General features: G+C 42.8%; 1 protein-coding gene across 1 annotated transcript in view; it reads left to right on the top strand.

Moving 5' to 3' along the window:
* LOC126094950 (myrosinase 1-like) overlaps positions 1 to 27,246 on the top strand; it is a 102,391-nt gene extending 75,145 nt beyond the window's left edge. Inside the window, exons 9-11 of the mRNA XM_049909605.1 lie at positions 6,729 to 6,863; positions 6,957 to 7,063; positions 27,061 to 27,246. Coding sequence (XP_049765562.1) covers positions 6,729 to 6,863; positions 6,957 to 7,063; positions 27,061 to 27,187 — 369 coding nt within the window. The 3' untranslated portion in view covers positions 27,188 to 27,246. The remainder of the gene's footprint in view (positions 1 to 6,728; positions 6,864 to 6,956; positions 7,064 to 27,060) is intronic.
* The last annotated feature ends 300 nt before the right edge of the window (positions 27,247 to 27,546 follow it).

Below are 27,546 nucleotides of genomic sequence, written 5' to 3' on the forward strand. Positions count from 1 at the left end.
CAGCGCCATCTGTTTTTGAAAATTGTAACTACTGTAATTTCGAAAGTTTGTCCGCCTGAAAATGTACTGTTGTCCCAAGTATATTGCAACAAACGGTGTATTTCTATCGCTGCTCGTTTAGTTTTTATTTCCGTTTCAAATATACCGGTCATTTTTGAAACACCCTGTATATAGAAGGCGGTAGTATCGCGTACACTAGGTATAAAAGGGCACTTTCATTGGCGGAGCTGTCGTTTGTTCTAATGTGATTGGTGTGAAAAGATTTCCGACGAGATTAAGGCCACACGACGGGAATTAACAGAGTTTGAACAGGGAATGGTTGTTGGGGGCAGATGCATGGCACATTCCGTTTCGCAGTCGTTAGGGAATTCAATATTCCGAGAGCCACAGTGTCAAGAGCTTGCCGAGAAAACCAAATTGCAGGCATTGCCTATCACCACGGGCAATGTATCACTTAACGACCAACAGCAGTGGCGTTTGCGTAGAGTTTCCAGTGCTAACCGATAGGCAACACTGTGTGGAATAACAGCGGAAATCAACGTGGAACGTGCGACGAACGTATCCCTTTGGTCAGTGCAGCGATATCTGCCGCTTGTGGCCTTGGCAGCAGACGACACGCGTGAGTGCATTTGATAACTGCATCTCATCGACTGCAGCTCCTCTGCAGGGGTACTGACCATATCGGTTGGGTCCAAGACGACTTGAAAACCGTAGCCTGACCAGATGAGTTGCGATTTCAGTTGTTAAGACCTGATGGCGGTGTCAGAGTGTAACAGAGACCCTACGAAGCCATGAAGCCAAGTTGTAAACAAGGAGCTGTGCTAGCTGGCGCCGCTCTGGGTAGCCGTGCGGTCTGAGGCGTCTTGTCACGGTTCGCGCAGCTTCCCCCGTCGGAGGTTCCAGTCCTCCCTCGGGCACGGGTGTGTGTGCTGTCCTTAGCATAAGTTAGTTTAAGTTGTGCGTAAGCCTAGGGACCGATGACCTCAGCAGTTTGGTCCCACAGTCCTTACTACAAATTTCCATTGCTAGCTGGCGGTGACTCCATAATGGTGTGGGCTGTGTTTACATGGAACGGACTGAGTCCTAGTTATATTCGACTGCTTAGAGACCATTTGCAGCCATTCATGGACTTCATGTTCCTAAGCAAAACTGGAATGTTTATGGATGATAACGTGGCATGTCAGCCGGTCACAGCTGTTCACAAATGATTTGAAGAACATAGTGGACAACTCGGGCGATTGATTTGGCCACGCAGATCACCTGACATTAATCCCATCGAACATTTATGGGACATAACCGAGATGTCATCTGGTGCACAAACTCCTGCACTGGCAACACATTCGCAATTGTGGACGGCTGTAGAGGCATCATGGTTCATTAGTTCTGCAGGGGACTTCCAACGACCTCTTGAGTCCATGCCTCGTCGAGTTGCTCCGTTACACCAGCCAAAAGGGGGTCCGACAATATATTAGGAGCTGTCCCATGACTGCTGTCACCTCGGTGTTGTATTGGAACAGTGGAAACATATTAAATGTCAAAAAGACTCATAAACAGACACATTAAAAACATATAGCCATCTGAAGTGTAAGGATAAAAGTTAAAACGACAAAACCAATTCCAACTAGTCTTAAAGTTCTTGACAAATTATAAGTGGAACTTGAGCCCCTGGGATGTTTGCCTCTTTCAGGCATGTGCTGTACCGACTGAACTATCATTTGTTGAAAATCAAAAATTATTTATCTTGCTGAAATACCCTACAACGTTACACAAAGGTCGTTGCAAAGATTAAGCATTATCAATACAGTCTTACCCCCCCATGAACCATGGACCCTGCCGCTGGCGGGGAGGCTTGAATGCCTCAGCGATACAGATAGCCGTACCGTAGGTACAACCACAACGGAGGGGTATCTGTTGAGAGGCCAGACAAACGTGTGGTTCCTGAAGAGGGGCAGCAGCCTTTTCAGTAGTTGCAGGGGCAACAGTCTGAATGATTGACTGATCTGGCCTTGTAACAATAACCAAAGCGGCCTTGCTGTGCTGGTACTGCGAACGGCTGAAAGCAAGGGGAAACTACAGCCGTAATTTTTTCCGAGGGCATGCAGCTTTACTGTATGGTAAAATTATGATGGCGTCCTCTTGGGTAAAATATTCCGGAGGTGAAATAGTCCCCCATTCGGATCTCCGGGCGGGGACTACTCAAGAGGACGTTGTTATCAGGAGAAAGAAAACTGGCGTTCTACGGATCGGAGCGTGGAATGTCAGATCCCTTAATCGAGCAGGTATGTTAGAAAATTTGAAAAGGGAAATGGATAGGTTGAAGTTAGATATAGTGGGAATTAGTGAAGTTCGGTAGCAGGAGGAACAAGACTTTTGGTCAGGTGAATACAGGGTTATAAATACAAAATCAAATAGGGGTAATGCAGGTGTAGGTTTAATAAAGAATAAAAAAATAGGAGTGCGGGTAAGCTACTACAAACAGCATAGTGAACGTATTATTGTGGCCAAGATAGACACGAAGCCCACGCCTACTACAGTAGTACAAGATTATATACCAACTAGCTCTGCAGATGATGAAGAAATTAATGAAATGTATGATGAGATAAAAGAAATTATTCAGATAGTGAAGGGAGACGAAAATTTAATAGTCGTGGGTGACTGGAATTCGAGTGTAGGAAAGGGGAGAGAAGGAAACATAGTAGGTGAATATGGATTGGGGGTAAGAATTGAAAGAGGAAGCCATCTGGTAAAATTTTGCACAGAGCATAACTTAATCATAGCTAACACTTCGTTCAAGAATCATAAAAGAAGGTTATATGCATGGAAGAATCCCGGAGATACTAAAACGTGTCAAATAGATCATATAATGGTAAGACAAAGATTTAGGAACCAGGTTATATATTGTAAGACATTTCAAGGGGCAGATGTTGACTCTGACCACATTCTATTGTTTATGAACTGCAGATTAAAATTGAAGAAACTGCAAAAAGGTGGGAATTTAAGGAGATGGGACCTGGATAAACTGACTAAACCAGAGGTTGTGCAGAGTTCCAGGGAGAGCATAAGGGAACAATTGACAGGAATGGGGGAAAGAAGTACAGTAGAAGAAGAATGGGTAGCTCTGAGGGATGAAGTAGTGAAGGCAGCAGAGGATCAAGTAGGTAAAAAGACGAGGGCTAGTAGAAATCCTTGGGTAACAGAAGAAATATTGAATTTAATTGATGAAAGGAGGAAACATAAAAACACAGTAAATGAAGCAGTCAAAAAGGAATACAAACGTCTCAAAAATGAGATCGACAGGAAGTGCAAAATGGCTAAGCAGGGATGGCTAGAGGACAAATATAAGGATGTAGAGGCTTATCTCACTAGGGGTAAGATAGATACTGCCTACTGGAAAATTAAAGAGACCTTTGGAGAAAAGAGAACCATTTGCTGGAAGGTGGAAGGAGTATATAGAGGGTCTACACAAGGGCGATGTACTTGAGGACAATATTATAGAGAATGTAGATCAAGATGAAATGGGAGATACGATACTGCGTTAAGAGTTTGACAGAGCACTGATAGACCTGAGCCGAAACAAGGCCCTGGGAGTAGACAACATTCCATTAGAACTACTGACGGCCTTGGGAACGCCAGTACTGACAAAACTCTACCATCTGGTGAGCAAGATGTATGAGACAGGCGAAGTACCCTCAGACTTCAAGAAGAATATAATAATTCCAATGCCAAAGAAAGCAGGTGTTGACAGATGTGAAAATTACCGAACTATCAGTTTAATAAGTCACAGCTGCAAAATACTAACGCGAATTCTTTACAGACGAATGGAAAAACTGGTACATTTCTAGCATTTGTAGACTTAGAGAAAGCTTTTGACAGTGTTGACTGGAATACTCTCATTCAAATTCTAAAGGTGGCAGAGCTAAAATACAGGGAGCGAAAGGCTATTTACAATTTGTACAGAAACCAGATGGCAGTTATAAGAGTCGAGGGGCATGAAAAGGAAGCAGTGGTTGGGAAGGGAGTGAGACAGCGTTGTAGCCTCTCCCCAATGTTATTCAATCTGTATATTGAGCAAGCAGTGAAGGAAACAAAAGAAAAATTCGGAGTCGGTATTAAAATCCATGGAGAAGAAATGAAACCTTGGAGGTTCGCCGATGACATTGTAATTCTGTCAGAGACAGCAAAGGACATGGAAGAGCACTTGAACGGAATGGACAGTGTTTTGAAAGGAGGATATAAGATGAACATCAACAAAACCAAAACGAGGATAATGGAATGTAGTCGAATTAAGTCGGGTGATGCTGAGGGAATTGGATTAGGAAATGAGACACTTAAAGTAGTAAAGGAGGTTTGCTATTTGGAGAGCAAAATAACTGATGATCGTCGAAGTAGAGAAGATATAAAATGTAGACTGGCAATGGCAAGGAAAGCGTTTCTGAAGAAGAGAAATTTGTTGACATTGGGTATAGATTTAAGTGTCAGGAAGTCGTTTCTGCAAGTATTTGTATGGAGTGTAGCCATGTATGGAAGTGAAACATGGACGATAAATAGTTTGTACAAGAAGAGAACTGAAACTTTCGAAATGTGGTGCTACAGAAGAATGCTGAAGATTATATGGGTAAATTACATAACTAATGAGGAGGTACTGAATAGAATTGTGGAGAAGAGGAGTTTGTGGCACAACTTGACAAGCAGAAGGGACCGGTTGCTAGGGCATGTTCTGAGGCATCAAGGGATCACAAATTTAGCATTGGAGGGAAGCGTGGAGGGTAAAAATCGTAGAGGGAGACCAAGAGATGAATACACTAAGCAGATTCAGAAGTATGTAGGTTGCAGTAGGTACTGGGAGATGAAGAAATTTGCACAGCATAGGGTAGCATGGAGAGCTGCATCAAACCAGTCTCAGGACTGAAGACCACAACAACAACAACAATACAGTCTTCAAGTTGTTTACACTGCACAAAGAATTAATAAATTTAAGAAATTGAATAGAAATTGAAGACAATACCAGTGTTTTGTGTACATAGTTCCGCGTAATCAGCGCGTACATAGCTTTCCCATTAGAGTGCGCCCCGCTAAGCACAACAGCGCAGGCGCAGCGCTCATCTGTCTCCGCACTACGAGATGGCACTGCCATAGAGACGGACCAAATTCTGCCTCCGCCGATCCGCGTATCAATATGTAACGCAGCCAATAAGATTGCTGCTAACGTAGAACCTTTTCTCCTCGCGGATCACACTCGCACAGTGATACATAAATGCGCGACTTATTATAACGAGTGTATGGACCTCAGATTAGTCAGCCTGCATTTGTCTGTACCAGTCTATAGTCAAATTTCAGTCTGCGCCTAATAAGATTACCATATTCCTGTACATAGCCATGAAGATAAATGTATAGACACTTTTGGCAAGTATCAGAGATATATGTGAGAATAAGATTAACGTACCAATACCAAAGGAAGTTCAGATTGTCAATTGTAAATAGCATCCAGAACCAAGTTAAGTAATTTTTATGCTTGTTATTATTTTAATAAATGTGAGTGAAAATTAATCAAGTTCTGTTTAAAGTTGGTTACCATCAATCTGCTACTCTAAGCGTGCAAGTGGCATTTCTATCATCTGACCTAACGGCAGAAGATAAACACGCCACGATAAGACCACGAGACATATTGCTGACACTCGCCTACTTCGTTAGAGCGACAAGTCAAATAATCTGATGGTGTGTGTACTGAAGGTCTTACAGTACGCACACCACACAGAGTACATTTTGTATCCTCAAGAGTATAATTGTTTTAAAAGAAAACAACTGAACATTTTCCTGACTGTATAAATAAATTGTTTTAACTGCTTTTAGCTGTAAATTAGAGAAAATAGACAGCAAGACTGGGACAGTAGCCACAGCATATAGATTTCTTTTTCTAAAATACGAGATTCACGTGTATTACAAGAAAGCGGACATGCGATATTTATGTTAATGGCATAAATGATTTGTTCAAATTTGTTGCAGATGAAAATGACTTTTCTAAATTTTTGTTGATTTTACTCTATACATACTGAAATTAGACGCGAAAGGCTTTCGCTGTAAAAGATACTACATTACTCAAGTGCATTAGCCACAGCCTAGAGAATTCTCCCCAGAATGAATTTGTAGAAGAGTATCTGTGAAGTTTGGGTGGTAAGAGAGAAATCTTTTGCGTAAATAAAGTTCTGAGGGAATTAGTGAGTTGTACTGAGAAAAATATAGCTCAGTCGCCAGAACACTTTCCTGTAAAAGGTAAATTTACAAGGTTCGAGTTCCAATCCAGCACAAAGTTGTAAACCGCCAGCAAATTTCAGATCAATGCACACTCCACTGCAGGGTGGAGATTCATTCCGGAATTAGTATATTGTAAGACCTGTCAATAGTACACTTCCTCCAGAAATTAAGAGGCTGAAAGCAAACGGACGGAGAGCCGTGAATAGGTCACTACGCTATGGGTACTGGACAAGCGTATTATCTGAAGCGACTGTTAGCATTATGTTAGTGATGACGATGAGTATTTCTCTGGTATAATCATAAATGAGACATAATATTTTGTGAGAATGTTTGGATGTCGCTACTGCAGTGGCACTTTCTTTTTCGTGAAGTTGTCACTTTTCATACATCCATCCTTTAGAGTAAGGAAGGGGGAGTGGGGGTTACTAAGTCTCCGGTATCATATGTTAATGTGTCTCCGCTTTCTCTCGTTCCAGCAATATCCTTGGGGATTCCGAAACTTGCTGAACTGGATCGCTAACGAATACCCGGGCTACCCTATAATGGTAACAGAGAATGGCCTCGGAAATTCTGGTGGACTGAACGACACAGACAGGGTCGATTACTTAACAGTGAGTGCGCTTCGTCATCTTGAGACACCACTAATACTTCGAGATTACCTTCAGCATGGAAATTCACTGAATGTTTTAAAATGTTTGTCGCAGTCTTATCTGACGGCGCTTCTGCAAGCTGTGAACACGGATGGAGTTCCGGTGATCGGCTACACCGCCTGGAGCCTCATGGACAACCTGGAATGGAACAGAGGATTCGAGTAAGTCTTCGTTCGTTCATATGTCACTTTGCTTTAGTTCATAGCTAAATTTTGAACAACTTGCCTGCGAAACTGCCTTCAAACTACAAGAGTTGCTAGTTTGCTATTACTAATGACGAAAGTTTCTGTAGAGTTCTTGCTGGATGAAGTAACAGCAAATGTTCAAACACTGTATTACCTTTATGTTGACATCTATGTTTGCACTTTATTAATTTGACTCGTAGCTAGGTGCAAACCAAATAAGGGCTTAAGCGTCAGGTTTCCTAAATGTATCCTTTTTGTGTAAATGAATGTAATGAATATTAACTGTGGGGCACATTCGGCTTCATTGGCCACAAAAAAGTATTCATCAGTTGCTAAAGAAAATGCCTTAAAATTACGTGACCATTCTGTGTGACTAACAACGAGCCTTTCCATGCTGCAATCAGAGCATTCTCTTCTTATGTGAGAATTGTAATCGACTCACCATTTGCACAAATACTGAGCTCCTGCAACAAGTCAGAAGTTAGCTTCACGCTGTGCAGATCACGTGCTCCCTGGTGGCAGGCACACCCTGATCTCGCTTGCCGTGGAGGAGAGACCTTCTTTTCGTTACACAGATATACTCGTGTGCCAGATTCCGACTAGTACGCCCGTCTGGTCATCCAAAGTTTTGTATTTACAACAGATTATATAACATATTCGTAGTGAACTCGTTGCGCCAGTTTGGAATAACATTTCATGTTTTCAACATTATTCCCTACAGTCTATCACACAAGAGCACCTGACTGTTACATACAGGGTGTATCAAGTGGTAAGGTCATTTCCTGATCACATAATAGAGGATCTTATTTGCTACAAAAAATCTTGAACAAATTTTCTGTATTCGTCACCGTTTTGGAGTCACATGTTTAACTCCATAACAGCGAGTTTCTCTTTCCTTAATTGCTCAATTAACGGACTTCTCTTGTAATTCATGTGTGTTGTCCCCATACACGACAAAAGGAGAGTTTGGAAGATGGCGAGTTTGCACGCCATATTGACCATCACACGTTGCCAGCCATTGTATGAGTTTCTTTGGCTGCAATTTACGTACGGTTCTGTAGCTGGTTACAGCATTCAATGTTACTGATATTGTGCTTTTTATATTTAACCCTGAGTGTGTTTCTCGACAAGACGGCTTCAGCGATGAAGTGCAAAGCTAAAATTCGTGTTTTAACATTGAGAATGTTTACTAACGAGGAACACCAGGACAGGCACTTCGTTTGTGGTTTCAATAACGGTAATGCGGCAACGGCTGAAAGGGAATACCGAGAGACGTTTCTGTAATAACGCAATCCGGGAAGATGGGCATTTCAAGCACTTCACTAACGCTCGGAGGATACAGGAACGCTACAACCGTCATGTGATCGAGCAGGACAAGCTCCGTACCACGAAGAAGAAATTCTTGATATTGTAGATGCACTTCCTCCGATGAGTACAAGGCGTCTTGGGTGTCACGTTGGTCTCTCTCACTCATCTGTCTTTTTCATTGATAACATCTTCATCTGTACCATCTGAACCCTGAGCAAGAATTAAAGCCACAAGTTCATAGGCATCATATCGCATGCTGTCAGTGGTCGCTACAGATGATTAATGACCAACCAGATTTCGTGAACCACAACTTATTGACTGACGATTCACGGTTCACAAGAGATGATGTTATCAACAGACACAACTTACACATCTCTGCTGACGAGATTTTTCGTACAACTGGTTCCATCTAATTTCAAAGGAAATTCTGTGTTAACGTATCCTCGGTGGTATTCAGTTTGTCCCATTCATAATGGTTCTAAGCCATCAGAATGGTTTGATACTGTACATATTTTCCTGTCTTGTGTTAATCTTTCAAGCTGTACACTGCACTCAGCAGCCTCTGTAAACAGTTTTGCATATTCTGACCTTTGTTCATACAACTACATTTGGTCTTTACGGCTCCTTAGAGCGAACAGTTAACTATTCGTGGATGCCGTAGCAGATGTATATTACTAAGTGGCTGAAACTAGCCTCAGTTGCAAGTCGCCTAGCTAACAGCTTCTACAGGTAACAAAAATTTAATTTTCCATACTCCGTGTCATTATTGACCGAAATTTAAAATGCTGTCATAATCTGCTGTGTAGTTTACGTAAAAGATTTAAGACGATAACTCAAGTAGCAGAGTTAGAAACAGTTTCAATATGTCTCGAGGCAACTTAAGTCACGGCGTGCAGTTGAAACAGTCCCCGAGCTAGGTGAAGTCTCTCTTCCTGTTCCAGAGGAAGCCTCTTGGCTCGCAATGCCCTGGGCATTCACACAGGGTTGGTTTGCTGATAACTGGGAGCTCCAGTATTAGGCGAGTGGTGGGGCCGCTTAGGGATATGGCCACCAGGGAGGGGAAGATATCCAGTGTGCGAACCGGGGGGAGTCATTGCCGAGGTGGAAAGGATGCTTCCAGGTGCCATGAAGAGCACAGAGCGCAGTCAACTGCAGGTGACGGGTTTCGGGTGTGTGCCCTGTAATCCATCATTCCCTTTATCTCGTGTATGTTTCCATGTTGTACAATTTGCACTAATCTATTCCAGTTCGTGCTTTTGAAATTCAAATGTGTTGTGTATCGTGTGGTTGTTGTTTCATGTGAGTTTAATTTCTGTTACATTGTGATCGCTTGTGGTCAAAGAGTCATGTACAGTCCATGTTTCTGCCGCGCGGGATTAGCCGAGCGGTCTCAGGCGCTGCAGTCATGGACTATGCGGCTGGTCCCGGCGGAGGTTCGAGTCCTCCCTCGGGCACGGGTGTGTGTGTTTCTCCTTAGGATAATTTATGTTAAGTAGTGTGTAAGCTTAGGGACTGCTGACCTTAGCAGTTAAGTCCCATAAGAAAAAAAAAAAGGGTCCATGTTTCTACCCGTCCTAGTGCTCTGTCGTTCATTAGAGTAATGTCAATTTTGCTACTGGATCCGTCTGCTTCCCGTCCATCTTCATTTATAATATGTAGTTGTGTCTCCTGTATAGCATTATCACTGTTGACTTTCATCAGTTTTGTCAGAGTGCCGTAGTGTGAATTGGGCGTTAATGTCTGCACATATGATTAGGTTCTTGTTTCTAGAATACTGCGCTATATCGTTTATTATTTCTATGTATGGTTCTATATTGTGCGTACAGTGATGCGACCACCCATGTATCTCTATCCTTTGTTATTTCTGGCGTGGCCAGGATACTGTTGCACAGCTGATAAATCTTTATGGTCTTACATTTTCTATTAAGAACCACTAAAGTGGCCTTACAGTTTTGGCTGTCAGTTATTGCGACAGCGTCCCAGGGTAGGTTGATTAGATCATCTAGGGTTGTTGCGTATGGTTCCTGCAGGCAGAGAACGTCTGCTTGCAAGCCCATCGCAACCTGCGGAAATTCCGCACTTACAAGAGTGCTTCTATTAGCATTGAGTTGTAATATATTCATGAGTAATAAGACTATAAACAGCCGACCAGTTGCAATGGATAAAGAAATCTTTACCTAGGTTTCAACAGATTTAAATCTATCTTCTTCAGAAGGCGGCAATTTTACATTAGTATAGACTTGTGAGCTCTGCAACATCCATGTACTAATTTACATTTACATGACAAACCCTATTTTCAGGGCTATACTTTAATTTGGACAAATGGATCTATGCAGATATTTGTAAAAACGACGATGATACATCAGTCTATACTAATGTAAAATTGCCGCCTTCTGAAGAAGATAGATTTAAATCTGTTGAAACCTAGGTAAAGATTTCTTTATCCATTGCAACTGGTCGGCTGTTTATAGTCTATTACGTGGAACCGTTGCTGTTGCGCAGCTATGTTTAAAATACTGATATTCATGAGTGCTTCACATATACGTAAAATTTACTGTCAGTCTGTGAGTAGTCGTAGTCGTCACCTAGTCCTTATAGATCTGGTGTGCTACACGCAAGTATCACTAATTTTTCTAGTTCTGTGCTATCGGTGGGATGTTCTCCGTTTTAAGTGTCACCCTGTGTGATTGTTCTGTGGTCGGAAAGCAGACACAGCCACCCGGAGGATGGAGTGGTAAGCAGTTTTTGGGCCGTTACAAATATATCTTTACACTCTAACCTACTAAGTCTTAAATTTAATTCTACGTTGTTGTAGTCATCATGCCATAGTTTTTGACTGTCTTTTCCCTTCTTTTTGTGTGTACGGGACAATTCCATCAACAGGGCATATTTCAACGGCGTGGAATCTTGCTGGATCTTCTGTGGTGGTGGTGTTCCGTGTGCTGCAGCATTTCTCTTTTCACTAACACTTTTCTTTTTAGTGACACTATCAACTACACTTTCCTCATCACTATCGCATTCGTCTGTTATGTTTTGCAAACAGAAGTATTACTCTCTTTTCTTGAGTTTCACTACTTCTAGTCTGCTGCTGTGGTTGCTTGTGTTCTAGTGTTGTATTGTCATGTGCAGCGGCTGCAGGACTGATTATGCCTCCCGACACGAAATTCGCTGGTTTAGTGTAACCTCTACATCTATTTGTGTCATACATCTTCCGTATATCATCTGTTCTTTGGTGTTGTGTATATACACTCCTGGAAATTGAAATAAGAACACCGTGAATTCATTGTCCCAGGAAGGGGAAACTTTATTGACACATTCCTGGGGTCAAATACATCACATGATCACACTGACAGAACCACAGGCACATAGACACAGGCAACAGAGCATGCACAATGTCGGCACTAGTACAGTGTATATCCACCTTTCGCAGCAATGCAGGCTGCTATTCTCCCATGGAGACGATCGTAGAGATGCTGGATCTAGTCCTGTGGAACGGCTTGCCATGCCATTTCCACCTGGCGCCTCAGTTGGACCAGCGTTCGTGCTGGACGTGCAGACCGCGTGAGACGACGCTTCATCCAGTCCCAAACATGCTCAATGGGGGACAGATCCGGAGATCTTGCTGGCCAGGGTAGTTGACTTACACCTTCTAGAGCACGTTAGGTGGCACGGGATACATGCGGACGTGCATTGTCCTGTTGGAACAGCAAGTTCCCTTGCCGGTCTAGGAATGGTAGAACGATGGGTTCGATGACGGTTTGGATGTACCGTGCACTATTCAGTGTCCCCTCGACGATCACCAGTGGTGTACGGCCAGTGTAGGAGATCGCTCCCCACACCATGATGCCGGGTGTTGGCTCTGTGTGCCTCGGTCGTATGCAGTCCTGATTGTGGCGCTCACCTGCACGGCGCCAAACACGCATACGACCATCATTGGCACCAAGGCAGAAGCGACTCTCATCGCTGAAGACGACACGTCTCCATTCGTCCCTCCATTCACGCCTGTCGCGACACCACTGGAGGCGGGCTGCACGATGTTGGGGCGTGAGCGGAAGACGGCCTAACGGTGTGCGGGACCGTAGCCCAGCTTCATGGAGACGGTTGCGAATGGTCCTCGCTGATACCCCAGGAGCAACAGTGTCCCTAATTTGCTGGGAAGTGGCGGTGCGGTCCCCTACGGCACTGCGTAGGATCCTACGGTCTTGGCGTGCATCCGTGCGTCGCTGCGGTCCGGTCCCAGGTCGACGGGCACGTGCACCTTCCGCCGACCACTGGCGACAACATCGATATACTGTGGAGACCTCACGCCCCACGTGTTGAGCAATTCGGCGGTACGTCCACCCGGCCTCCCGCATGCCCACTATACGCCCTCGCTCAAAGTCCGTCAACTGCACATACGGTTCACGTCCACGCTGTCGCGGCATGCCAGTGTTAAAGACTGCGATGGAGCTCCGTATGCCACGGCAAACTGGCTGACACTGACGGCGGCGGTGCACAAATGCTGCGCAGCTAGCGCCATTCGACGGGCAACACCGCGGTTCCTGGTGTGTCCGCTGTGCCGTGCGTGTGATCATTGCTTCTACAGCCCTCTCGCAGTGTCCGGAGCAATTATGGTGGGTCTGACACACCGGTGTCAATGTGTTCTTTTTTCCATTTCCAGGAGTGTATGTTCACAGAGTTTGACTTACCTGTATTCAATGTTGTTGTATGTGACTGTTTTCTTTCTGTATCTTGTGTAGTACTTCGAATTCCAGCTCATCAGTTAGTGCCTGCAACGCCTGCTGGTAATTTACCCAGTAGTACAGCTGTTTATTTCAGCTGTTTGGCTACATCATAGTGTATGGCACCATTAAACGCCATGTCATCTATGTATTCTGCAGTATTTATGTAGCTGTCTTGCAGTGCCTGCAGTCCTTGGAGAGATGGAACGTCATGTGTGCAAGTAAAGTCATCAGGGAGCAGTCCCATCTGCCTGCGCCATGTCACCGCTCTCTGATAATTCCGATTTATGGTCGAAGGTGACTTGTGCATTGTTTTGTGCTTCCTAGTTTGGGGCAGTGTCAGACTACTCACACTTTCCACAGTCGAAGCTCTAAAATGGTCGACCCTAGAGGAATGTGAGGGTTTGCCACACACGACCTTTTAGTTTGGCACACTGTTTTCCAGGGTTTTTGCACGGGATGGAGATGTCTTGTTTCTGCGCCCTACACTGTGATTTTTTTATGTCCTTTTCTCCGGTAGTTGGCACAAGTGATATCTGTGTCTTTACACAGATTTTTGGTGTGTCCAATGCCACATCACTTGTAGCAGGTTGGAAATTGTGTAAAGTTTCTAACTGTTAAGGACAAAAAGTCCCGTTTCGTTAGAATTTTGTGTAATTTCGGCGTGATCTCTATTACCTGATGGTGAAAGCCCTTAGCTCTTGGTCCAGTACGGAATTTAATCTTCGTCTCCTGCACAAAATCGTCCTTCTCAATTTCCTCACTAAAATATAGATCGTACAGGCTTTTAAGGAATTCCTGGTCGCCAAGTGTATCAGGTACGTGATGAACGGGCACTAGCGGTTTTCTCTCACTTGGCGGCTCACACTTAATTGTGTTGATGTTCTTGGCTGAATCAAGCGACTTTTTACAGTCGTCCTGCTTTGCAGTTTCGATTATGACTGTTGTTGCTGCGGTTTTGACTGCTTTGATTTTAATTTTGTCTTTTCTGGGTTCAAGTTTCTGTGTGAGGCTTTCTCGAACTGTTTTTGGGTCTTTGTTTTTTGTCGAAGCGATGACAAGTGTTCTCGTTTGTTTTGCCTTGACCTGTTCAGTTTTTAGTGTCCCTTTTGCGCCGGCCGCGGTGGCCGAGCGGTTCTAGGCACTTCAGTCCGGAACCGCGTGACTGCTACGATCGCAGGTTCGAATCCTGCCTCGCGCATGGATGTGTGTGATGTCCTTAGGTTAGTTAGGTTTAAGTAGTTCTACGTTCTCGGGGACTGATGACCTCAGATGTTAAGTCCCATAGTGCTCAGTCATTTGAGCCATTTTGTCTCTTTTGTCTTTGGCTCCGCTTTAACTACTGTGGCAAAGGATGGCAGTGTTGGTGGTGCTGGTGCGGGCTGTGAGGTTTTTACCTCTTGTAGCTTTTTCTTCAGTTCCTGCAGATGTCGGTACGAACTGTTTTGTCGCTTTGCATTGGAAGAGATTCTCTCTGATTTCGTGCGGCTGCTAAATTAGTACAGGCGGACAGCTTGCTTGTGAGACGAAGGCGGACCTCAACATCTGTGGCATCGTTGACACAACCGAGTGTGGGCCTTTGCTGAGGATCCGAGTGGAGGGTCTGAATCGGAGGCTCAGTCGGTTCTGCGACCATACGGTCTGCAGATTCCTCTACTTTCGCCATAGGGTAGGGGGTTTGCGGGCTCCGATCAGGAGTCCACTACACCCAGGAAGCGGCTACACGGGTAGCGAGGGCTATGTGAAGGGGCGGCTTTGGGTTAGATGGTCTTGTGAAACTGTAGAAAGGGCTTCAGTCTCAAAGGATGCAGGTCGAAAACAGGAAGAACATAGGTACAGGAACCGTCGGTATAACAGTTGTAAATTGTCTTAGCTCTATTGGGAAAGTACCAGAGCTTCAAGCGCTAATATAAACATTACACATATGGGAAGCTGTCTGAAGCTGGAGATAAATTCAGCAGAAGTTTTTGCAAAGGACTTAAGGGGGGTAGGACGTCAAACGGGCCGACTTGGAGCAGGAGAGGCATCACAGGACATTTTAATTTCCAGTGTCTATAATTTTACAAATAAATTCGTAAAACTTTGTCAGCAACACCAGGAAGGATTCAGGATTCACACTCATTGCAGTGGAAGTTCGAGAACATAACAAAATAATTTTGTTTTTACGTGCGAAATTTCATCATTTTTTCACTTACTAATGGCTGCACTTGTTGCTATAGGTACACTTTTCTTCATAAGTTACGGAGATTCTTCGATGCATTTTGCACAGCATACATACCATACTCACAGGTGTATGAAACTCTGGAATTTATTTAATTTGTGAAAAAACGAATGAACTGTTATATTTTAAACTTCATGTTTATAAAAACACAAATGTTTAGTTAATTACCTCCATTTTTACCACAGTTTTTAATAGATTTGGAAAATTGTAGAGTTTCATACACCTTTAAGTATGGTTTGTATGCTGTGCAAAATTCATCGAAGAATCTCTCTTACTTATGAAGAAAAGTGTACCTATAGCAACAAATACTGCCATTAGTAAGTGAAAGAAATGATGAAATTTCACATATAAAAAAGAATCATTTCGTTATGTTTTCGAACTTCCACTCCTATGAGTGTGAATTCAGAATCCTTCCTGGTCGTGCTGACAAAGTTTTATGAATTTATTTGTAAAAGTATAGACTGTGGAAATTAAAATATCCTGTGGTGCCTCTCCTGCTCCAAGAACGTCTCGTTTGCCGTCCTACCCCTACCTATCGGAAGTAGTTTACCTGATAATGGAATCGAGGTAGATAGTTCCTGTGAGTTTGTATGGGTAATAATAATAAATTAATAATTGATTCCGTTTACCGACTCCCGACTCAGATGATGCAATTGCTGAACAGTTCAAAGAAAACTTGACTTTCATTTCAAATAGGTGCCCATCTACCCCACTCATACAACTGTAGTTGGTGGTGACTTTAGTCTACCCTTGATATTATTTATTAGGTTACTCATTTTGTGCTTTGTTAGGTTCGATCTGTAGTGATTAGGTAGGAGAAGAAGAACTTCTTAGACAAGATCGCTTTTGACAGTTAGTCTTGTGACTCCCTGGTAGGGATGGCGTGTTATGCTATGGGAACGATGTTTAAGCGAATTGGTGATGTACATAATACTTTTAATTTTTATGTGCTAACACGTCGATCATTTTATGTACTTGAAAATTCAATGGAAAGATTTTGTATGTAGCTGGCACAAGATGTTTGTAACAACATTCACGAAGATCTAAAGATGGTAACATAGTTTTACCGAAACCGGTTATCTACAATAAAGTATTTCTAGCGATCTTGACTAAGAAGTTCTTCTTCTCCAAAGAAATACCCTCGATATGTTGGCGAAAATACGTATTTGAAGTCTGTGAAGGGCAAAAATCGTCGTCCGCAATGGTTCTGAGTGCATTCTTGGCAAAATTATTTTGAACAATTACCTCAGGAGTCCACGCGAAGCGTAAATGTTTGCGAAACCACACTTGACCACACTTGATTCTGTGTAAATAGGGAACATCGTGATGGATGCAGGGATTAGTGACCACGGGGTTGTTGTAGCGAGACTGACTACCGTAACACCCAGACTCACCAAAAATAAGGGCAAATACATCTTTTTAAAAAAGCAGATAAAAATTCGCTTGAAGCCTTCCTAAGAGTCAACTTCCAATCTGAATGTGTAGGCGTAGACCATATGTGGTTTAAATTCAAAGAAATAGTATCGACGGCTATTGATAGACATATACATACTAAATAAATTATTAACAGATGGTACTGGTCCCACATAGTTCACTTAACAGGTCAGAACACTGTTGTAGAAGCAAGGAAATAAAGCATACCAAATAAAAGAACGCAAAACGCTCAACATTGACGTGTTTTACAGAAGCTCAGAATGTAGCACGAATTTCAATGCGAGTTGCTTTTAATAATTTCCAAAACGGAAGTCTGTCTCGAAATCTGACAGAAAATCCAAAGAGATTGTGGTCATATGTAAAGTAAACAAATGGAAAGACACAATCAATACCTTCACTATGCGACAGCAATATTGATGTTACTGAAGAGAGTACCTCTGAAGCAGAGATACTACATACTCTTTTGCGAAATTGCTTCACCGAAGAAAACGAAGTAAATGTTCCGGAATTCGAACCGAGAACAACTACCAACATGAGTAACTTAAAAAATAGATATCCTCGGTGTAGCAAAGCAGCTTAAATCAAGAAAGGCAAGGAAATAGAAGCAGCCCGCTGAATTACAAACCCAAATCGCTAACGTGGATCTGCAATAGGATTTTGGGACATATACCGTGTTCCAACATTATGAGTTATCACGAAAAAATGATTTATTGTCAAACAGCCAACACAGATTCAGAAAATTTCGTTCTTGTGGAACACAACTAGTTCTTTATTCTCACGAAGTAATTAATGCTATTGACAGGGGATGTCAAATTGATACGATAATTAGATTTAAAGAACGCTTCCGACACCGTACCCCACAAGCGACTTTTAATAAAATTGTATGCCTATGAACTATCGTCTCAGTTATGCGACTGGATTCGTGATTTCCTGTCAGAAAGGTCAAAGTTAGTAGTAATTGACGGAAGGTCATCGAGTAAAACATAATTAATATCTGGGGCGTCCCAAGAATCTGATACAGGCTCTCTGCTGTTCCTGATCAATATAAATGATGTAGGAGACAATCTGAGTAGCACTCTTAGATTGTTTGTAGATGATGCTGTCATTTACCGTCTTATAAAGTCATCACATGGTCAAACCAAATTGCAAAACGACTTAGAAACGATATTTGTATGATGCTAAAAGTGGCAATTGACTTCAAATGATGAAAAGTGTGAAGCCATCCTCATGAGTACCAATATTAATCCGTTAAACTTCCGTAATACGATAAATCACGCAAATCTAAAGACTGCAAATTCGACTAAGCTCTTACGCAATACAGCTACGAATGACTTAAGTTAAAATGATCACGATAATGTTGTGGGTAAAGTAAACCAAACAACTCGTTTTATTGATAGATGATTGAGAAAATGCAACAGGTTTACTAGAGAGACTGCCTAATCTACGCTTGTACGTCCTCCTTTGGAGTGTTGCTGTGCGGTGTTGGAACCGCATCAGACAGAATCGAAGAAGGACATCGAAAAAGTTCAAAGAAGGGCAGCTCGTTTTGTACTATCACGAAACAGTGGAGAGAGCGCCACGAATATGATATGCGAATTGGGGTGGCAGTCATTTTAAAACAAAGGCGTTTTTCGTTGCCGCTGGATCTTCTCATGAAATTTCGGTCACTAACTTTCCCCTCAGAGGGTAAAAATATTTTGTTGACGGCCAGCTACATAGGGAGGAATGATTATCATAATAAAATAAGAGAAATCAGAGCTCTCACGGAAAGATTTAAGTGCTCGTTTTCCCGCGCGCCGTTAGAGAGTGGAACGGTAGAGAAATAGCTTGAAGGTGGTTCGATGAACCCTCTGCCAGGCACTTAACTGTGAACTGCAGAGTAATCACGTAGATGTAGATGCAGATGTAGAGACAAACGGTTACAATGAAATATTTTTCAATTCTATGAATAATTCTGTTACACGCTTTATTTTACTATTTTAAAGAGATAGAGCCCATCCACGCCCACACAGGCATGATGGCCAACACAAAATGTTCGTTTGCAAGAATCTACGCTGCCTGACAAAACACCATCGGCGCGCATGTAAGTGATTAGAATTGCAATTCTCTGCGACAAGAGAACAGCCACCAGAGTTCACTTGTGTTTTTCGTGTTCAGTGTTGCTAGCAGGACTGGTAGGGTACATAACTGGTGTGGCAAAGTTTGATCTTGAATTATCACTGTCAGGGAGAAGGTTACGCAGTCGCGCGAGCGTTATTAGCACGTGACAGAATCGGAAAGTAGCCTCACCGTGGATCTGCATTTGGCTGGAATCGTGAAATATACAGGTTTGTGCGGCATTCGGATGTGACAGGGGCAAGATGCTGGACTACATGGGAACGTGTTCACAATGCAGCACACGTACGTCCCTGGTCTGACGAACTCTAAGGCACGCTTGTGCACCTCGGTTGTCCCGATAAATCACTGAATTTAAGCAACATTACTGTTATTTTCCTCGGGCAGATTAATTTTTTTGTCCCACGTGCTTACACGATAGTCGTATGTGCGAGAGACATTGTATATTCAGAGATGTTAACGATCAGCTGTCTGGAAAAGCGGGTGAAACATATCAGTGGTCATAGCTGTAACGTGGTGGCTCGAGCGCAGGCTGTTACAACGCTGCCCCATGGAACAGGGGCGCCCACTAGTACCTGTCAGCTCGGTTGCGGGTAGGCGCTAGTTGTACAATTCACCTGGCAGCTAGCCCTGTCGCACATGTTCTCCGCTCGAGCTAGTCTCTGGGCAATCACTTGGCTACATTCCAGTGATCTGGCTGCCCACCCCCGCCTTCTGCCGCCTGCAGGTGTTCGGCTATCCGCGGGTGGGAACATGAGCTGTTCTACACGACGTACTCACGAATGAGTGGCTGTAGCTGGAGGCAGAACACGTTAAGCAACTTGTGGACTCACTGAGACCGTTATCAAGGCTTTTTGGCGAGTTACACGACATTACTGTTACGCTAACTCGGCGAGATTAATTTTTTGTACCATGTGCTTACACGAAAGGCGCATGTGTGAGAGACATTGTATATTCAGAGAGGTTAATGATCAGAATCTGTTGTGGACTGACAAGACAGCCAGTCCACAGTGACGGGTAACCGAAAGGCACGCGTTTAATTCACACAGGCTAGCTTAAGTCTGAAACAGGATACGTAATGAATGCTATAAAGAAAAGTACGTAGCTGCTGAAATACTTAACTTTAATCCATCATTTGTATACAGCATTCTGGACGATACAAGTGAGACTCTCTATAGCAATGCTTAATGGCGCCTTGCTTGGTCGTAGCCATGGACTTAGCTGAAGGCTATTCTAACTGTCTCTCGGCAAATGAGAGAAAGGCTTCGTCAGTGTAGTCGCTAGGAAAGTCGTCGTACGACTGGGGCGAGTCCTAGTACGTCTCTCTAGACCTGCCGTGTGGTGGCGCTCGGTCTGCGATCACTGACAGTGGCGACACGCGGGTCCGACATGTACTAATGGACCGCGGCCGATTTAAAGCTACCACCTAGCAAGTGTGGTGTCTGGCGGTGACACCACAGAATCAAATACGTTATAGGAGTAAAATATTCACTCTGATCTCTATACATAATGAGATCTCAATAATTGTAAATTTTAATTGCGCAGTTCACAGCAGCAATGTTTGTGACAGATGTAAACTATTCCCTGGTGCAGTCTAAACCTTCCATACATTGTACAGTAAACCAGAATACAATATTTGTCAAGATTCAGGCCGAGCAAGCCCGACCACCACGCGGAAGGATCGCGGTACTGCGCAGCAAGCACATCGTAGCCCATACACATCTGTGCCTACCATCCAAGAACGAGTAACGGGCTCCGTGAAGCACTCCGTGACATCCTGAACCATTGCTCGGAGACCAGCGGCACCCGACCGTGAAATTACAGTTCCATGCACAGACTGCCGTTAACACTACGACACTAACGGCTGCGTTCGGAGTGGTACCCCACTGTGTTTAACGATGAATCGTGATTCTACCCTACCCTGGACGACAATCGTCGGCTATTATGGTGAAAACCTGGCGAGAGGTTCCATTACTCCAGTTTTTTTGTAGGGGCACGGCTGTGTTGCTGTGGGGGAGCCGTCTGGTATGACGTCAGGGGTCGCGGCTTCTTGTGAACTGAGGGACTCTGGCAGCACAACGGTACGTCACGGACGTCCAGGGTCCTTTGGTGTTACATCTCATGCCGTAATATGTGGCTTGCGGAGTATAGAGGAGGATGTAGAAAACTATAACGAGCACTAGAAGCCTCCCTTCCTTCTTTTAACATCTCAGAAGAAGTACCTACTCACTGAATTGCTCGTACTAACTCATCCTGCTACCTGCTACCTACCTTCCTATGCATAAAGATGCAACATCTTTCACCAACATTTTTTTTTTTTTTTGAGGTGTTCTGTCCGGAGACTGGTTTGATGCAGCTCTCGATGCTACTCTATTCATCTGCTGCTATCTGCATCCTTCTGAATCTGCTTGGTGTATTCACCTCTTGGTCTCCCTCTACGATTTTCCCTCCACCATTCCCTCCAGTACTAAATTCTGATTTCTTGATACCTCAGAACGTGTCCTACCAACCGATCCGTTCTTCTTGTCAAGTTCTGCCACAAATTCCCCTTCTCCCCTATTCTATTCAGTACCTCCTCATTAGTTACGTGATCTACCTATCTAATCTTCAGCATTCTTCTGTAGCAATATATTTCGTAAGCTTCTATTCTCTTCTTGTGCCGGCCACGGTGGCCGAGCGGTTCTAGGCGATTCAGTCCGGAACCGCGCGACTGCTACGGTCGCAGGTTCGAATCCTGCCTCGGGCATGGACGTGTGTGATGTCCTTAGGTTAGTTAGGTTTAAGTAGTTCTAAGTTCTAGGGGACTGATGACCTCAGATATTAAGTGCCGTAGTGCTCAGAGCCATTTCAACCACTTTCTCTTCTTGTCTGAACTGTTTATCGTCCAAGATTTACTTCCATACATGGCTACACTCCATACAAATACTTTCAGAAAAGACTTCCTGTCACTTAAATCTATACTCGATGTTAACAAATTTCGTCAGAAACGCTTCCCTTGCCATTGCCAGTCTACATTTTATATCCTCTCTACTCAGAGCAGCATCAGTTATTTTGCTCCCCAAATAACAAAACTCATTTATTACTTTAAGTGCCTCATTTCCTAATCTAATACCCTCAGTATCACCTGATTCAGTTCGACTACATTTCATTATCCTCGTTTTGCTTTTGTTGATATTCGTCTTATATCCACCTTTCAAGACACTGTCTATTCCAATTAGCTGCTCTTCCAGGTCCTTTGCCGTCTCTGACAAAATTACAAAGTCGTCGGCAAACCATAAAGTTTTTATATCTTATCCATGGATTTTAATTCCTACTCCGAATTTTTCTTTTGTTTCCTTTACCGCTTGCTCAATATACATATTGAATGACACCAGGGATAGGCTACAACCCTGTTTCACTCCCTTCTCAACCACTGCGTCCCTTTCGTGACCCTCGACTGTTAAACTGCGATCTGCTTCCAGCACAAATTGTAAATAGTCTTTCGCTTCGTGTATTTTAGCCTGCTACCTTTAGAATATCAGTTTTTATCACCCTATGATCATAAGACCAGGAATATCTTCCCTCTAGTTATTTGTCTTCGCTAATCACTACTGAGCCCCACTTTAGCCATCTATATTTTCAGATTTTCCTGCTTCTATTAAACAATTAAGAATCTAACGTTTGACACCTAAGTTTTAGTTGCATTCATGTGCGTCCTGAAAACGCCTACCGGATCAGCGCCGCCACGGAAATGAGAACGAGCGACAAGTTTAGATCCTAGAATTAGTTACATCTTCATATTACCTTTCAAGACAGTATGTCTCTGTATACAGCTGATTATGTCTTAAAGCATTAATTTTCAATGCCATCTGCATCCTCGTACCGCTGATCATTGTTGATTCTTCCACCTTTAGCAACAGCTTTCCGTTCCAGGAGCAACGTGCTTCGTTGAACATTAATCTACACTTCCACCATCTTTTGAAAAAGCCGTTGGCAGAATGAAGATGATTTCGCATACTGGAAATTTCTTACCATCCTAACTGATTATTTTTATTGAAAATCATTGACTGGAATCAAATCCGGTTACCAGAAGCATTCGATTTTTAGTCGGAGACCCCAGTGGTCCTATAACCCTTTGGAATCGTGCACACACAGTTGTGTAGCTGCGTTTTATTTGCCTTGTAGCGCCATATTATTGCGCTACGCAGTGGAGTATTTAGAGAAAAAATTGTGCAAGAATCGCTCCTTTGTGTACAAGGTATCTTGTCTTAACCATTTTAAAATTTCAAGGCGACGGGTCGGAGACATCTGTCTCGAGAAAAGTATTAATTGTGCATTATTAATCGCGATTTGTCATTTGAAAAAATATGTCTGAGATTCCGAAGGGACTACAGAAGCAATTAAAGACTCGTCCGCCTAAAAAGTTTTAAATACCTTCGTAGCAACAGTGACTGTGACATGAAAACGCACAACTGTCGTATTGGGACAATGTTACTGGCGTCTGCTTGTTTTCAGTCGATGTCTGAGGTTAGAATTCTGAGAATAGTACGGTAGATTAGCACTTCATTGCCACAGAGCGTTTGTTCCTTACTTGTGAGGAAATTCTAACTTTATTAAATGAATTTAAAATAAATTACTTCAGCGAACAAACAAACGCAGACCGGGAGAAAGCTCTTAATTTTGCGGTGAAGAGCAAAATCTCAAAAATGCATCTCTAACAGTACTGGTTTATCCAGAAGTTCAGGAAAACTTTGCCAGGTAACAAAGTGATAGAATGCTCAACGAAGACCTCCAATATCTCAGTGATCTATAATACTTGCATTGGCACAAACGTTACCGCCAGGTGAAAGACTGTATTTCGACAGATACTTCTCAACTTTGCCATTATTGCAACAGATCCTTGAACGTAGTCTGGAAGGATCAGCCATCATCTGACAGAAGAAAAAACCTGAAAGAGTCCTGCAGGAACGATATTAAAATAGTCGTTATCCAGAGGAAAGGCTCAAAGGCTGTTCCACGTGCCTCCACTCCTACAGGTTGTGGCCCTGTAAACAATGTTTGAAAATGCAATAAAAACAGGAAAGAAGTACACATCAGTGCCGTGTTCTGCAGCTGTAATGAGGTACAGCTAATTTATGAGGGGAGCTGACCTCTGTGACCAAATGACTTGAGGGCCTACAGGACATCATTCAAGCCGACAATGTGAACTTTTAAAGTTTATCCTTTTACTTGATTTTAGTAATGTCAGTGTCTGGATACAATGCAAAGCCACTAAAGTACGAAAGAAAAATACTTCAGATATTGTGGAAAGGTGACTTGAGAAGTGCTAATTTATACGTCTCCAGAACAATTACAAGTAACAGCCGCGAAACAAAATACATAAATCAGTAAATGCACCATTATATGATAAAGAGGCTACATTGATTTTGGCAATGGTCTACTTTTCGTTTTCATACTGCTCATACCAGGAGGCAAAATAATTGCAAGAAGAGGACAAGAACAGTAGATGTGTAGTGTAACATTTATCTGTGTTCATCAAAATACATTAACAACTTCATAAATGTCACTCTAAGGAGGGACAGAAATGTGTAAGTTTGTCTCGGACCAGGCAGTCGTGTGGGTCATAATTTTTGTATCAAAATCGGAAAATAAAATTGGTTATCTGTTAATATACTATGCTATGAATATTTTAATTACAAAAACCCAGTGATTTCAAAATGTCCACTCGACTACGTTCCATTACCTTTTTTTTTTTGCTTTTGTTGATGTTCATCAGCTTAATTTTCAAAAAAATATAATGGAGAAGTGTTATGAGTGGAACAGGGAATTGTATCTATGCTTTATAGATCTAGAAAAGGCATATGACCGGGTTCCTAGGAGGAAGTTATTGTCTGTTCTACAAGATTATGGAATAGGAGGCAAACTTTTGCAAGCAATTAAAGGTCTTTACATGGATAGTCAGGCAGCAGTTAGAGTTGATGGTAAATTGAGTTCATGGTTCAGAGTAGTTTCAGGGGTAAGACAAGGCTGCAACCTGTCTCCACTGTTATTCATATTATTTATGGATCATATGTTGAAAACAATAGACTGGCTGGGTGAGATTAAGATATGTGGACACAACATAAGCAGCCTTGCATATGCGGATGACTTAGTTGTGATGGCAGATTCGATTGAAAGTTTGCAAAGTAATATTTCAGAGCTAGATCAGAAATGTAAGGACTGTGGTATGAAGATTAGCATCTCCAAAACGAAAGTAATGTCAGTGGGAAAGAAATATAAACGGATTGAGTGCCAAATAGGAGGAACAAAGTTAGAACAGGTGGACGGTTTCAAGTACTTAGGATGCATATTCTCACAGGATGGCAACATAGTGAAAGAACTGGAAGCGAGGTGTAGCAAAGCTAATGCAGTGAGCGCTCAGCTACGATCTACTCTCTTCTGCAAGAAGGAAGTCAGTACCAAGACTAAGTTATCTGTGCACCGTTCGATCTTTCGACCAACTTTGTCGTATGGAAGCGAAAGCTGGGTGGATTCAGGTTACCTTATCAACAAGGTTGAGGTTACGGATATGAAAGTAGCTAGGATGATTGCAGGTACTAGTAGATGGGAACAATGGCAGGAGGGTGTCCACAATGAGGAAATCAAAGAAAAACTGGGAATGAACTCTATAGATGTAGCAGTCAGGGCGAACAGGCTTAGATGGTGGGGTCATGTTACACGCATGGGAGAAGCAAGGTTACCCAAGAGACTCATGGGTTCAGCAGTAGAGGGTAGGAGGAGTCGGGGCAGACCGAGGAGAAGGTACCTGGATTCGGTTAAGAATGATTTTGAAGTAATAGGTTTAACATCAGAAGAGGCACCAATGTTAGCACTGAATAGGGGATCATGGAGGAACTGTATAAGGGGGGCTATGCTCCAGACTGAACGCTGAAAGGCATAATCAGTCTTAAATGACGATGATGATGATGATGATCTCTTACTTTCAGTTGCGCTTACAACTCCCGGCCGCATTATAATGTCACCGGCAACCTGCAAAGTTCGTGTTTTTCTCCCAAACTTTAATCCCCTTCCGTGTCGTTAAATGCTTACTGGATGCACAGCACGGAGACTCAAAGAGCCTGTCTTACTCCCTTCTCGAGTGCTGCTCTCCTTTCGTGTCCTTCGGCTCTTATAACGACAGTCTGGTTTCCGTAAAAGTCATTGGCAGCTGTTCACTAGAATATAGAATGTCCACTTCTAACAACCCTACCACAACAAAGGTCAAAATTTAATGATTGTGGTGTTGCTCACGATGCTAAATACTGCATTTTCGGGCAACAACAAAGTTATTATATGGCAGGTGTCATTAAAGCACAGTTAATAAAGTCATTTCATGTAATAATGAATAAACTAGGCACTCATATTTTCGTGTTTCCCACGCTGGTCTCGTTGTAAAATCATGGCTCAATCGTTGAAAATCTATGTGGTGCTGATTCCAAGCTCGGATGCAAAAAGGCCTAGGTTTTATTCTTCTATATTCAAAAGTTTTGTAGATGCGCTTCACAAACCATTTTTGAAGATTAAACCTTTCATAGTTAGCACAATAGCGATGTAAAAAAAAAATGATCAGCACTCCGAATTTAAGATACACTTCCTTTTAATTGCTTTTATTGCAATATCACGTAACACACAAAACATCACTTCACAGTACTTGAAAACATCTTCCTCACTGTTAAAGTTCACGTTTTATAAGCTGACTGCAATATGCGTCTTTCCAACATGACGTCCAAGACCTGACTTTTTCAAGGTACGACTCTCTAACAACTAACTAATAATCGCTTATGCGCCCAAAAATCAGAGTTACAAGTACGTCAAAGATCATAGTGACAAAATAAAGAATACACATAAGATTAATATCATTGCGATGTAAACATATCGATGTATCAGAAATGAAATCAAATCTGAATGTTGTCTCAGAAATATGTTAAGTAGTTAACAGAAACACAGTAGAATATTACTGCTATCGAGAGGTTCAGGTGAGGTGCCGTAATGGTTACGTAATTCAAGTACCATTATACACTGCTGTGTTAATAATGCTCAGTCAGGTATTCGATGATGGTAGCCGTCCGTATGAACAGTGATTTTCTATGTTAAATATCGTTAAAGTTAAAGTAACTACTGGATGGACGTCAGTAATACGTGACTTTCTTTTGCAGTGTCAAATTTGGTCTGTACGAGGTGGACTTCGACAGCCCGAACAGGACCAGGACTCCGAAGGCCTCCGCCGGCGTCATATCGCAGATCTACGAGACCAGAGAGGTGCCTCAGCAGTACTTCTGGTGAAGCCATCTGGACACATCACTGCAGCTTGTCTTGGGAATGTGCTGTTAAAATAAAGATCCTCTGACAATTAGCAAAATGTTGGTTCTTTACCAAATCCTAACATTTTTTGTAGCTTTTAGAACGACTATAACGTTTGGGACGTGTTTAATTATACAGATTTCTTGATACCGAACAACCCAATGCAGCTTCAAAAAGCAAAACATGTCATAGAGACCATGAAGCATTTCATCGCACGCCACACCCTGAGCTTGTTGCCCGAGTTTTTCACAGTCTACATCCTTGACGAACAGGTATGTGTGTGTCTAGGTTACGACTCCTTTGCGGCTCTGCCGTCTGTGAAAACATCTACATCTACATCT

Source organism: Schistocerca cancellata, chromosome 8 (genome assembly GCF_023864275.1).
Source record: "Schistocerca cancellata isolate TAMUIC-IGC-003103 chromosome 8, iqSchCanc2.1, whole genome shotgun sequence".
NCBI classification, from domain to species: Eukaryota; Metazoa; Arthropoda; class Insecta; order Orthoptera; family Acrididae; genus Schistocerca; species Schistocerca cancellata.